The sequence below is a fragment of the Loxodonta africana genome, chromosome 4 (assembly GCF_030014295.1).
Source record: "Loxodonta africana isolate mLoxAfr1 chromosome 4, mLoxAfr1.hap2, whole genome shotgun sequence".
NCBI classification, from domain to species: Eukaryota; Metazoa; Chordata; class Mammalia; order Proboscidea; family Elephantidae; genus Loxodonta; species Loxodonta africana.
This window is the reverse complement of record NC_087345.1, coordinates 153,969,973-153,983,237: the sequence shown is the minus strand read 5'-3', so window position 1 is coordinate 153,983,237 and position 13,265 is coordinate 153,969,973. Positions and strand designations below refer to the sequence as shown.

The window sequence follows — 13,265 nt, the reverse complement described above, 5'->3', positions numbered from 1 at the left end:
TGTGTGAAACTTGTCTTGGTGATTTTTCTGCAGCTGGGGACTGCTGAGTAATTAGTATAGCTCAGATTGAAGAGAGTTTTGAGATTGGCCTCATCTGAGCAGGGCATGCTGGTTTGGTTTACTTGGTTCAGTTAATTAGGGACATCTGACTTGATGGAAGCATAATGGGAAGGCTTCTTCCCGTGGGGACACAGGGCAGCTTTGGGGATGCTGATGGTCAGAGAATTACCCATGTTGAAGAGAAGAGGTATTTCTTCTCTGTCTTTCCTGAAGAGGGAGCTCATGAGACGGGACGCTGGTGTCGAGGCGAGCAAGGGGAGGCCAGAATTTGCTCTCTGCATCCTTTGTTTTGATCTGCTTGGAAGTGGCTGATAGTTGAGGAAAAAGAAGGTGTCTTCAGTGGGGGCTATGGAGTCATAAAATAGTAGAGCTGAAGGAAACTTAGAGGCCATCAGGCTCAGCCAGTGGTTGTGTTGGAGGCAGCCTAGCTCGTGAAAACTAATTGCTAAATTTTTAGGAATTTTGCGTGCCAGTTTTTTTTTAGTTGTAAAACATAGCCATTAGCAAAACTAAATTATATAAGCTTACAGTTAAATACAGTATATTAAAAATAAGGGTAATAAATACTGAAAACATCAGTACCTTATTACTTTATTATTATCTATACCTTGAGGTTCTTTCTGTCAATTTTAACTGTGTATTGGAAATACTAACAGTGATGTGTTGATAGCTTGAAATCAGCCATAAACCCATTGCCGTCAAGTTGATTCTGAACACAGTAGAATTACCCTGTGGGGTTTCCAAGACTGTAATCTTTATGGAAGCAGACTGCCACATCTTTCTCCCACAGGGTGGCTGGTGGGTTGGAACCACCCACCTTTCGGTTAGCAGCCAAGCACTTAACCACTGTGCCACCAGGGCTACAGTGAAGGTATTTACAGCATGGAAATCAGCAAATGCTACCAATGAAGGCTTTTGTGTCTCCAGAATACCAGTTGTGAAGACATGTCTTAGCACCCCACTGGCCCTAACCCACTCATTTTACCCAGGAAACTAAGGTTCATAATATCCAGAGACTTGCCTAAAGTCCTTTAGCCCAGTACCCAGCAAGGCTGAGTCTGCACTTGGATCTCCTGGTGCATGTCTTGGGGATGCTTTCTGTTACACTGCTCAGAGGCACCTGTCCTGAAAGGCAAAAGGGACAAGGATTAGATTTAGCTGTGACCATTTATCTTCTGGATTCTTCTCTCATTGATAGATATCGAATTCAGTTAACAGATGGGCGTGGTTCTCTCCAGTAATCAGGAAAAGGGCAAGTGAAGAGGTGGCAGGGACCAGACACTGCCGCCCTTTTGGTTAGTAGCTGTGGCTCTTAACCACTACGCTACTAGGGTTTCCATAATGGGTTTTTATGTACACGAAGCATCCACGATAAGGCCTGACACATAGGAAGTGCTCAGTAAGTATTTTTTGATAAATGAATGGAGAATGAACCAATCCTGCCACTACCTGGCATTATATAGGACCAACTCCCAGGGGAAGTTTTGCCCAGAGGAATGGGAGATTGTAACAGTTTGTCAGGCTGCCAGACGCCTCGTGACCATCATTTCTCTTTTTGTAGATGACGGAGGGCCGCCGATGCCAAGTACATCTCCTTGATGACCGGAAGCTGGAACTCCTAGTACAGGTAAATGACTTTAATCACCTTTCTAAGTTATTTCTGAGACACATGTTATTCAGACTTTGATTCAGTGTGGGGGGAGGAAGGTAGTATAAATTGTTTTAAAATCTCTATCTACTCCAATCTGTGAGAAGAGAACTACGGCACACCAGTTGTTGTGTGTGTGGTGTACGTATGCTATCTTTGCTCATTCTCTTTCTTTGTTCACCATGCCTAAGCCCTTCAACGACAGAGTCTATCTCGACTATTGTTACAAATCTCTAGAAAAGGAAATGCCACAACTGCCATCGGCTAGTCGTTCTGCTTGAAAGGAGTTAACTATGATACAACCGAAATAACTCTTGCTGTAACTAAAACTGATTTAATCGTCTTCCTTGCTCAGAGGGGATAGAAAACAATTCATTATTTTCAAGTTAAGCTTTCATAGTTATCAAGAAAGAAGTAATCTCTTGGCTCTATCTTCCCTCTTAGGGCTAAGGCACCACCTTACGCCACTCCCTGGGTCAACATTGCCATCACTGTTGAACACCTGGAGAAATGGAGACACAGGAAATAAATCAATTAGTCCCCAAACTAGGAACACCTGGGAGTTAGAAAGGTCAGAGAAGTAATTAGAACCGTAGACCCTGGTCTTGTTCAGCTTGCTTTTGGAAAGATGGCTGTTTTACCTAGTGCCATAGAGAATCCGGAGGTTTCCAGATCTGATTTAAAGATCTTACAATGCCTGATCTGTTCTTCAACTCCAACTCTTATAATTGTGTTTAGTTTATGTTCCCAGATTCTCTCTCTCAGATTTTTAGGGCATTGCTCCTCATCTTCCATCACATTTTACCCTAAAATGAGTACAGTTCATCAGGCAGTTGAAATGATACCCACATGTCCATTCACTGGGGGAAATGCTTTGCTTCACTGTGAAGATTCACATACAGATATTTTCGTCTCACGTTCCCCTGTTACAGACTACTTGGATTTGAAAGTGTTCATATTGATAACTTGAGGAGTTCAAGCTTTAATAGTATTTAAATTATAAAGGCACAAGAAATGCAGTTAAGGAGCCAAGCAGTTAAGTGCTCGACTGGCTACTAGCCAAAAGGTTGGAGGTTCAAATCCACCCAGAGGCACCGTGGAAGACCAGCCTGGTGATCTGCTTCCGAAAGGTCACAACCTTGAAAACCGTATGGAGCAGTTCTACTCTGCACACATGGAGTTGTCTTGAGTCAGAATCAACTCCATGGCAACTAACAGCAGCAACAACAACAACATAAATGCAGTATAGGAAATAGTGAAAGTAGGAAAAAGTTCATAATTGTGCTACGTTTATTCAGCTGCTATTCTCATGTTGGTGAATTTCTTTCCAGCATTTTTCAGACTTATATTTCTGACCTGGTTGTAATCATAATATATATATAATTCTATATTTTTTTATATTTCCACTTTAAATTGTCTTTCAGCATTCTCTGAGTTACTATAAATTGTCATTTAGTTGATAGCTGCATAAGTTCTGGAACTGGATATATTATTATTATTTAACCATTCACCTATTCGGGTATATTTATGTGTTTTACAGTTTTTCCACTATTATAAGGAAATGCTATGCTTAATTTATCCATGTATATAGAGTTCGCCCATGTTTGGGGTTATGTCCTTATTAGGCTAGTTTCCAAGGCCTACAGTCTCGACAGTTGTTAAAAGTCAAGCTCATGGTTTAGATTTGGGGGAGTGAGGCAGCCAGGGGTAAAGTTGAGCAAGACCTCTTCAATTAGCAGCATCATTAATTAAAGCATTTGAATCCTTTAAATTGTCCCAATCAGTGTGAGGAGTTTATAGGTGAGTGGTCTGGTGTGTTTTATATGCTTTTCTTAAATCAGTGCTAAAGGCCTTGGAAAGAAGCCACCCTCTGAGGCAGGAAATGAGGCCTCAAACGGCAGTTAAATTCCTGTCTGTTGGCCAGCCTGCCTGGGGAAAATATGAATGGGGGCATCTGAAATGGACTGGAGCCACAGAAAATATATTTAATTACTAATTTGCACAGCTCTGGAGCGATTCTCCTCAACCCTTTAAAATCAAGAAAATGTTGAATTAGACCAAACAAGAGACGTTCCTGCTCTTCTCGTCCCTTATTAGAACTATTCCCCCTTCTTAGAACACTTTCCTTCCCACTCCCACCCCCGCCCTCACCCCCCTGTAACCAGCTGCTTTCTGTTAAACCTTCAGTTCATAGCTTGGAAAACACTTTCTTCCCCAAGGCTTTCTCTGACTCTCCTCCCTGCCTTTCCCCAGTCGGAATCTTAGCTGCCCCTCCACTGTGGTTTCCCTATTACAGCACTTGTCACACCTCATTGTCATTTTCTGTTTACTTGTCTACAGTTCCAAGAGCTGCCAACAATTTGAGGACTGTGTCCATGGCTTGCTTACTGTGTATCCCCAGTACCTATCCCAATGGCTGGGACATATTGTCACTAACTAAATAAATACTGATTGAAAGAATGGACCAATCCTGAGATACCTTGGTATTATTTTTTGCCATAGGACTTCTTGCCATAGTGCCAATTGCTTGGTAGGGGATTTAGTTAAGATGTGTGTGTGTGTATATATGTATATACACACACACACATATATGTGTATATATATATATACACATATATGTGTGTGTGTGTAGATATATGTATATATATATAGCACGGTGGTTAAGAGCTCTGCTGCTAATGTATCCACCAGCTGCTCTTTGGAAACCCTATGGGGCAGCTTGGCTCTGTCCTGTAGGGTTGCTATGAGTTGGAATTGACTCAATAGCAATGGTTTTGGTTTTATATACGTACATATATATAAACGTGTGTGTGTGTGTGTATATATATATATAGTTGTGTGCTGTCGAGTCAATTGTCAATTCCTACTCATAGCAACCCTGTAGAACAGAGTAGAACTGCCCTATAGGGTTTTCTAAGCAGATAATCTTTATGAGAGCAGTTCACCAGGTCTTTTTCCTACAGAACCACAGGGTTGGTTCGAATCACAGACCTTTCAGTTATCACCTCAGCACTTAATGATTGTACCACCAGAGCGCCAATATAATATATACATAAAAAGAAAAAAAGGATACTAAATTTCTTTTCACATTATTGCAGACTAGGCTTCAGCAAAACTTGGAGAAATAAGGTTACAGCTATTAGATAAAAGCCAGTTAAAGTCTATGAATTTTCTTTCTCCTCTACAAAGTCCAAGGAGCCCTGGTGGGGCAGTGGTTAAGCATTAAGCTGCTAACCAGAAGTGTAGTGGTTGAAACCCACCAGCTACTCCACAGGAGAAAGATGTGGCAGTCTGCTTCGTAAAGGTTACAGCCTGGGAAACCCTGTGGGGCAGTTCTTCTCTGTCCTATAAGGTCATTGTGAGTTGGAATCAACTTGACGGGTTTGATTTTTGTTTGTTTGTTTGTTTTTCTTTTGGTTTACAAAGTCTTGTTGTCCAGAATTATATTTTTTCGATAGATTATCCTTTCTAAAAGGAATCCCTCTTCTCTAGCACATTCGGACCCATTTATAATCCCTCTTCTCTAGCACATTTGGACCCATTTATAATAGGTTTTTAATAACCTAAAACATTTTGACCCCATTCTCCTCTTTTTGATATTTTAAGTTCATAAAGTGATAACCTTAAGATTTATTTACACTTTAATCACCACAATATATTAAGTGCTAGAAGTTTTGTTGTTGTTACTGTTGTTGTCATTGAGAACACTTTCAGAATATTTGAAATAAGCCTTAGACGAAGCAAGGTCTTTCTCAATCTTTTGCTCTGGAGCTGTGGAGATGTGGAATGGCGGAGACAGCAACTCTGTTTAGGTAAAAAGGTATGTAAGACAGAGAGACAGGTTTGGGGGAAATGTTTATCTTCCCCAGAGAAGCAAACGGGTTTACACAAGGATGACTGACTGAAAGACATTCGTAAGAAGAGGAGAGAGGTGAGAGTCTGGTTTTTCAGGCACTAGTTATTAGGGCAAAAGTCTCACCAAAGGCTACACATCAGAAAATCACAAGCAGGAAAACCTTCAACAGCTTAAAAGTTAAAAGAGTTAGTTGACTTGGAATCAACAACTGATTTAGGCAGTCGGGAATTGGCTCCTATCAGAGAACGCTGGTAACACAGACAGCTACACAGACAATTTCATGTGGAGTGGTGAAAACCTTACAGAACAAAATGACCATAATCCTCACATTTACTGTGTATTTGTATTATAATGCACTTTGGGATTACTGGGTGAAATCTGTGCTTGTAAATCCTTGATTGAGCTGAGTAAATCCTACATTACCCATCCTGGGGGAAGGGGCAAAAGGTCAAGAAGGCACAGACTAGGATTTAATATTCAAAAAGCTCATCCCTAAATCCACAGGCCGCCTTTTACACCCAGTTCTTTACCATGTGGCTCCTTGAGTCTTTAAATTCCACTTAAGAACAGCTGGACCCAGGGCCAAGGACTAGAAGGCAGGAGGGGACAGGAAGGCTGCTAATACGGAACCGAAGGTTGAGAAGGGAGAGCGTTGATGTGTTGTGGGGTTGTTAACCAGTGTCATAAAACAATATATGTACTATTTAATGGGAAACTAGTTTGTTCTGGAAACCTTCATCTAAAGTACAGTTTAAAAAAAAAAAACAGCTGGAAGGATGATGGAAGCATTCAGTAACGGGTAATGCCTTCAACTTTGATCCTCAGCGTGTGACAGTGTATGAAGACGGGTCACTCTGACATCCAACCTGCAAATGTCTTTTGTTTCTGTCACCAAATATTGTTCTGGCTGATAAGAAATTTAGTCCAAAACCCTTCATCAGAATTAGAGAGACCACCATTATCTACGTATCTCAGCCACTTCCTGGAGCTTCTATGGCCAGATAAGAGGGTACCCTATGTGGTTTGTATTAAACCGAACTTCTAAAGTCTTTTCTTCATACCATTGTTGGTATAAAATTATTTTCTTCATTGTTTTTCTCATCCAAATGCATATCTGGGGGAGCATTTTAAAGGCAAAGAAAGGGAAATGTGCTTTAGCTCTAATGAGAATAGTTTGTCATGCTTTTAGAAGAGTTTCCTGACAGTGAGCGTCCATAGATGAGTGAGTACCAGAAGCCATTAATAAGGGAAGATTCCAAACTCTATCTCTTAGGTTCCTTAAAAATAGAATAGATTTTCACTAGATTGGAACAGTTGAGGTGTGGCCCTTCCTTATAAGATTCTCTTCAGGTTTGGGATACGGTACAGTATCCTGTCTTTCAGGAAAACAGACATTTGCCCCCTGCTCCTAGAATACCTCAGTTCATTGCTTCTCCCGTCACTTTAGATGAGTAGATACTATGCTCTATTGGCAGAATTTCTTACATCTGATGATAGGCTTTTACAAACTAGGGTCCTCTCCATCTTCCCAGTACCACCATGGTGAGCCTTGCTCATTGCTTTGTTTGAAAAGTTGCCCCATGAAGTGAGGCAATGTTCTGAGTTCCACATTGCTGTCTGGCCCAGTCCCTTGCTGGCCATTGGTGAGACATTTATAACTGTCTACTTCTCTTAAAATAGAGGAACAGTGTGTGCCTATCTGAGAAGTGGAACAAACTTTAAGCAGTATTTTTCAAAAGAAGTAAAGAGAGTAGCTAGATTAAGGTGGTATCTTACACAGCGTCGCTAATCCCAAGGAAGCCACTGGGACAGAAATATCAGGAAAGATTTAAAGCTATCCTGTCTAGGACAGTAGCCGTTAGCCACATGTGGCTGCTGAGCACTTCCAGTGTGGCCAATTCAAATTGTTATGTGCTTTAAATGTAAAATGCACAGAGATTTTAAACACAGTATGAAACAAAAGAATGTAAACTATCTTATGATTTTTATATTGGTTACTCCATGTTGAAATGATAACATTTGGGATATATTAGGTTAAAGAAAATGTATAATAAAAATACATTTCACTTGTTTCTTTTTATTTTCTTAACGTGGCTACTGGAAAATTTTTTAAATTTCATATTTGGCTCACATTTGTGGCTCACACTGTATTGCTGTTGAATGGCTGTCTCTCAGAGATTGAGAAAAATTCATTTAAACAACAGAAAAGTTTATGAGCCTAGTAGAATGGTTTAGGATTACACGAATTAAATACTGGATGTCCTCACAAAAAAAAAAATAACTACATTTAACAATTCTTTAGAGGTTAGGTGGCACATATCTTATTTAATTCTCACAGTAACTATGTAAAGTCAGAGCTATCTCAGATAAGGAAACAGAAATTAGAAAGGTTTAATAACTTGCTCAAGGTCTTATAACTAGATAAGCAGTATATATAGCTTGAAATAGGTTTTCTGACTTTGTATCCTATTCTCTTTTCACCGTACCATAACAACTTTATATAATAAAAGCCTGAGACATGAGATGTTTTTAAAACCATTGCTGTTGAGTCGATTCGGACTCATAGCTACTCTACAGGACAGAGTAGAACTGTCCCATAGGATTTCTAGGGAGTGGCTGGTGGATTCAAACTGCCAACCATTTGATTAGCAGCCGTAGCTCGCTGTAACTCTTAACCATTGCACTACCAGGGCTCCTGTTGTTAGGTACCATCGGATTGAGCCCCACTCTTAAAGACCCCATGTGACAGAAAAGAACTGCCCCATAGGGTTTTCTTGGCAGTAATTCTTATGGAAGCATAATCACCAGGTCTTTCTCCCATGGAGCCACTGGGGGGGTTCAAACTGCCAGTCTTTCACTTAACAGCCAAGCACTTAACCGTTCGCACCACCAGTGCTCCTTGAAACAGGAGATAGTTAAGCTGTAATGTGGCTGCTATACTGCCCCTAACACCAGCATCATAAATGACTGAGAATGAAAGACTTCGAACCTTATCTCAGGTCTGCAACTGAAGATGGGTTTAACCCGGGTCACTTTGTTTCTTTGAACTCAGATTGTAATCTCTCAATGAAGACTGAAACATGTGACACACGATGATGAAGGGTTTTCACATCATGTATAAGCCTTGGGGTATCAGGTGTGGAAGACAGTAGATTAAGTAATGGTTGCCTTCCCATCACTTTATCTCTTTCTGACAACAGTGCTAGTGATATTCCATCTTGAAAGTTGAGTTACTGTGGGCTCTGAGTAAAGTAGCATTGAAAGCAAAGTAAACAGTTATTCTTGCCTTTATTGGGGTAAGGAAACCCCAGTGGCATACCGGTTAAGAGCTACGGCTGCTTACCAAAAGGTCAGCAGTTCAAATCCACCAGGTGCTCCTTGGAAACCTTATGGGGCAGTTCTACTCTGTCCTGTAGGGTCACCATAGTCGGAATCAACTCAACGGCAATGGGTTTGTTTTTTTTTTATATAATGGGGTTAAAGATATGTAACTTAAAAAAAATCTAGAACTCTTGCAGTGCCTGTTTTTGTGTGATGTTGAATCAGTTCTGACTCATAGTGACACTAAATGACAAAGTAAAACTGCCCCATAGAGTTTCCTAGGCTGAAATCTTTATGGGAGCAGATCGCCAGGTCTTTTCTCCTGCAAAGCTGTGGTGGGTTCAAACCACTGAACTTTCATGTAACAGCTGAGCAGTTAACCACTTTGCCACCAGGGATCCTTCTAATAGTGCTATGTAGAATAAATTCATAGACTTGGTCCTGTACCATATATACGTGCACACACACACACACACCCACACACTCTCACCCTCATACCCCATTTTTAGCTACCTCTGTAGTCAGTAATACTCTTCTGTAAAAATACAAAGAGTTGTTTTCTACCAAGTAAACCAGGAATTTCCCCCAAAATTCATGTTGCTAAGAAAAAATGTGGTATCTATTCCATATCTTCCCAGCCGAGGGTCTAAATGCTAAGGGTGGGGCAGGTGGGCTCAGGCTGAGTTGCTGAAGCCTGAGTCCAGGTCTGCCATCTGTTCCTGCCTGGTCTTCATTCACCAGAAGTGAAAGTCTCATCCAAGGGGTGAGAAGCCATGCACAGAAGCTGGGAGCAGACAGAGGGACTTTGTGTTATCTGCCTTCTGTTCGGGACCTCCCAGGCCACCAGGCCACCCCATAAAACAAGAGCCACAGGGGTGTCAAGCATCACTGCTTTGTGCTGACCTCAAACTTCGCCATTATTGCTATCATCATTCATTAGGCTCCTCTCTGCCAAGCTGGGCACTCTACCAAATGAGCAAAACAGATGTCTTTCTAGACCCTGGGGGTGGCTGATAATATTGAACATTTTAAAGGCACATGGTGAAATAAATAAGTGTTAAGATATAGATTATAGACAGCTAACATAATGGTAACTTTACACGTAAGCAAAAGTTCATTTAGTGGTTTGGATACCACTGAAAGTCACATATTTGGACATGTTATCAGGAGGGATCAGTCCCTGGAGAAGGACATCATGCTTGGTAAAGTAGAGGGTCAGGAAAAAAAGGCAGACCCTCAACGAGATGGATTGACACAGTGGCTCCAACAATGGGCTCAAGCGTAGCAAGGATCAGGAGGATGGCGCAGGACCGGGCAGCGTTTCGTTCTGTTGTACGTAGGGTCGCTAGGAGTTGGAACTGACTCCACGGCAGCTTACAGCAACAATGTGAGTCGGAATCGACTCGACAGCCCTGGGTTTTTGGGTAAATGAGGAAGGAGGAAACCCTTTCCACCCCCTATCTCCAGCAAGGGCCTTTGTGGAAAAGTTGGTGAGCTTCCTCTCTTTCTGGGCAGGCTGAGAACAAAGGAGAATCCCACATCTCCCTGTGGGGATGTGAGAGGGAGGAGTGTCAGGATGCAGCAGATTGATGCAGTCGTCTGGTGACACCCCCCTCCTACACGCACGCACACACACACACCCCTCCAGGGCCAGACAGCTCAGCCAGGCCCAGGGTGTAGGATGCCATCTCAGGGGGCTGAAGGGGCTCAGGCTGTTGGTTGCCTAGCAACACCCTTTCTCTGCTCCCTCCCCCACTGCCCCATCCTCCCATAAGTGCCCTGTTCCTGCACCCCATTTTTCCTTCACACTAATTTTAACCTGCTTTAAAATGTATTAGTTTGAACCATTTGAAATTGCCAGTATTTGGCAGGGTTTTGGCTTACTGAAAGGAGCCCTGGTGGTGCAGTGGTTAAAGCGCTTAGCTGCTAATTGAAAGGTTGGCAGTTCGAACCCACCAGCTGCTCCACAGGAGAAAGATATGGCAGTCTGCTTCCATAAAGATTACAGCCTTGGAAACCCTATGGGGCAGTTCTGCTCTGTCCAGTAGGGTCACTATGAGTTGGAATCGACTCATACAGCAATGGGTTTGGTTTGGTTTGGTTTTTGGCTGACTGAAATGACAGTTGTGTGTGTTCAGGCTGAATGTGAAGGGGGAGAGAGGCCTGAGAAAGGAGGACAGGGGAGAGGAAGCCTATCAGTGCCCCCACTTACTGGCCCACAGGAAAGTTGTCTTTTATGATCTTGTTTTTGCTTTTGTTTACTGGTTATTTTTTAATTCTAACCCTTTACAAAATCATTTCCACAGTCTCTGTAGGGCAGCCCTTTAAAAGACTGTTTCCTGTTAAGGAAACTTAGGACGGCCATTCAACTCTGTGCCTCTAGTTTTTGTCTTCCTGCTAAAGAGAGAATAAGAAAGGGTGAAAACAAACTTAAGACACAATGCAGTTCAGCAAAATGGGAATAATTGTATTTATAGGGAAAAGACACACTTAAAAATATACATATGTGTACATATCCCTTTAGAAGAGTATAGAAATGGCAAAAAAAAAAAAAAAAAAAAAAAAGGCCATGTGGCAAGGTTGAGGTAACAGGAAATTGGCTGGAAGTTAAGAAATCTGAGGGTTTTTTTTTTTTTTTTTAAACCCATACTCACAGATTGGTTTGGGGCACATAAATGAATAATTTCTTATGTAAGAATCAACACCAAGCTGCTTCCTATGAGTCCGAGGTTAAAGATGGCCCAAATGTCCAGCTTTTCCAAGCTGCCGTCCCATGCATCATCTCTAACATCAACTACTCCCTCTCCCCTCAGTACCCTCCATCCTGTCCTTGGGTTCCTAAATTCTCTGCAGCATCTCACAGAACTCACAAACCATGTAAAGGAAGTGGCTCACTTGAACCATTTAAAGGAAATGGCTCACTTGGTTGTGGAGGCTGGCAAGTCCCGTATTTGTGAGTCAGGCATAGGCTTCCCCCTGACCATCAGTCTCTGCCCAAAGGCGCTCAGCTTTCTTCCTCCGTGGGCCAGGAAGCCCACTGTGCCATCTCCTGCTGGTCTGTCCTTCCTTGGTAGTGGTGGGTTCTTCCCTCTGCTCTGGAATTGGAGCTTTTTTAAGGCGAAACTGACCAGTCCCCTAGACAGGCAACAGTTATCTTATTTGCACAGCCCTGCCCAGTCACCTGGGTGGGAGTTAGAAGACCAGGGTGAGAAAGGCCGTACTAGGTAATTCATCACACCACAGCACATCACTCAATTCAAATACTTGCTTATTGGGTAAATATCTATTATTTGTCTACCACTGTGTTAAGCAGATGTAACTGTCGAACTTCTTGGTGTAAGAGTTCACGTTTAGAGGTGACACATGAGTTTTAAGGCTGTACAACTTTTTCCAAATTCAGGTGCGAATGGCCCTTCTTATTCCTAAACAGGCTGCTTGTTCTTCTAGCTCACTGTGGCTGGAACATTTCTGCGTACAATTCTACCAATTGAACCCTAATTCTCCTTTATAAGGAGGGGACACAAGAGGATATGGAGAGGCAGGTTCATTCATTCTGGAAGTTTCTGCTGCAACTTGTCCCACCCAGCCCAAAGAGAAACCTTCTGTCCTGAGAAATATGGAGTTGTTGGGTATCAAAGGTGGTGAATGAAGAAATCTGAAGTTCTGAGGAAATCTCAGCAACTCTGTATTTTTCCCTTAGCCTTTTATCCCCTGTGGAGCCCTGGTGGCACAGTATGTAAGCATTTGGCTTCTAACCAAAAGGTCGGCAGTTGAAATCTATCAGCCACTCCTTAGAAAATCTATGGGGCTGTTCTACTCTGTCCTACAGGGTCACTGTGAGTCAGAATTGACACGAATGCAACCGGTTTGGTTCTGATTTATCCCCTATAGGCTTTCCCCAAAATTTAGTCCTTGAATCTCTCTGCTTTCCTGTTTTTTCACTTGCCCAATATAGAACTAACAATTTAACTGTGGAAACAGTGTGGAGGATTTCCAAATCTTGCCAAAGCCCCAAGCGCACACCTCCAGCTGCCTGCTTGGTGATTTGTAACTGACCCCCTAGATGGCAGCTGAAACTCGCATACACAAACCAAACACATGATGTCTTAGTGCTCACAGCCTTCAGTAGCTCATCCAGCTTGAATTCCTCTGTCTGACTGTCAAGTCCATCCATAATCTGACCCTGTCCTCTTAGAAGAGGCAGTATACCAGAGACGTGAAGAGTGTAGTTCTGCCCAAAATTGCTCACTCTTTGCTGTGGTAAATGTTATAGTTGCCACACTTGGCCCAACAGATGTGAGGCCCTGAACTTGATGATTGCAGGGGGTTGCATATAACCTTATTGTTGTGATTTAGACTGATGGTTTTCGAATTTCTTTT

At 42.2% G+C, this 13,265-nt stretch overlaps 1 protein-coding gene across 4 annotated transcripts in view; it reads left to right on the top strand.

Moving 5' to 3' along the window:
• FRMD4A (FERM domain containing 4A) overlaps nt 1-13,265 on the top strand; it is a 350,000-nt gene that overhangs the window by 144,499 nt on the left and 192,236 nt on the right. For all 4 annotated transcript variants that reach the window (XM_023548905.2, XM_010590718.3, XM_010590719.3 and 1 more), the window contains exon 2: nt 1,622-1,687. In XM_023548905.2, coding sequence (XP_023404673.1) covers nt 1,622-1,687 — 66 coding nt within the window. The remainder of the gene's footprint in view (nt 1-1,621; nt 1,688-13,265) is intronic.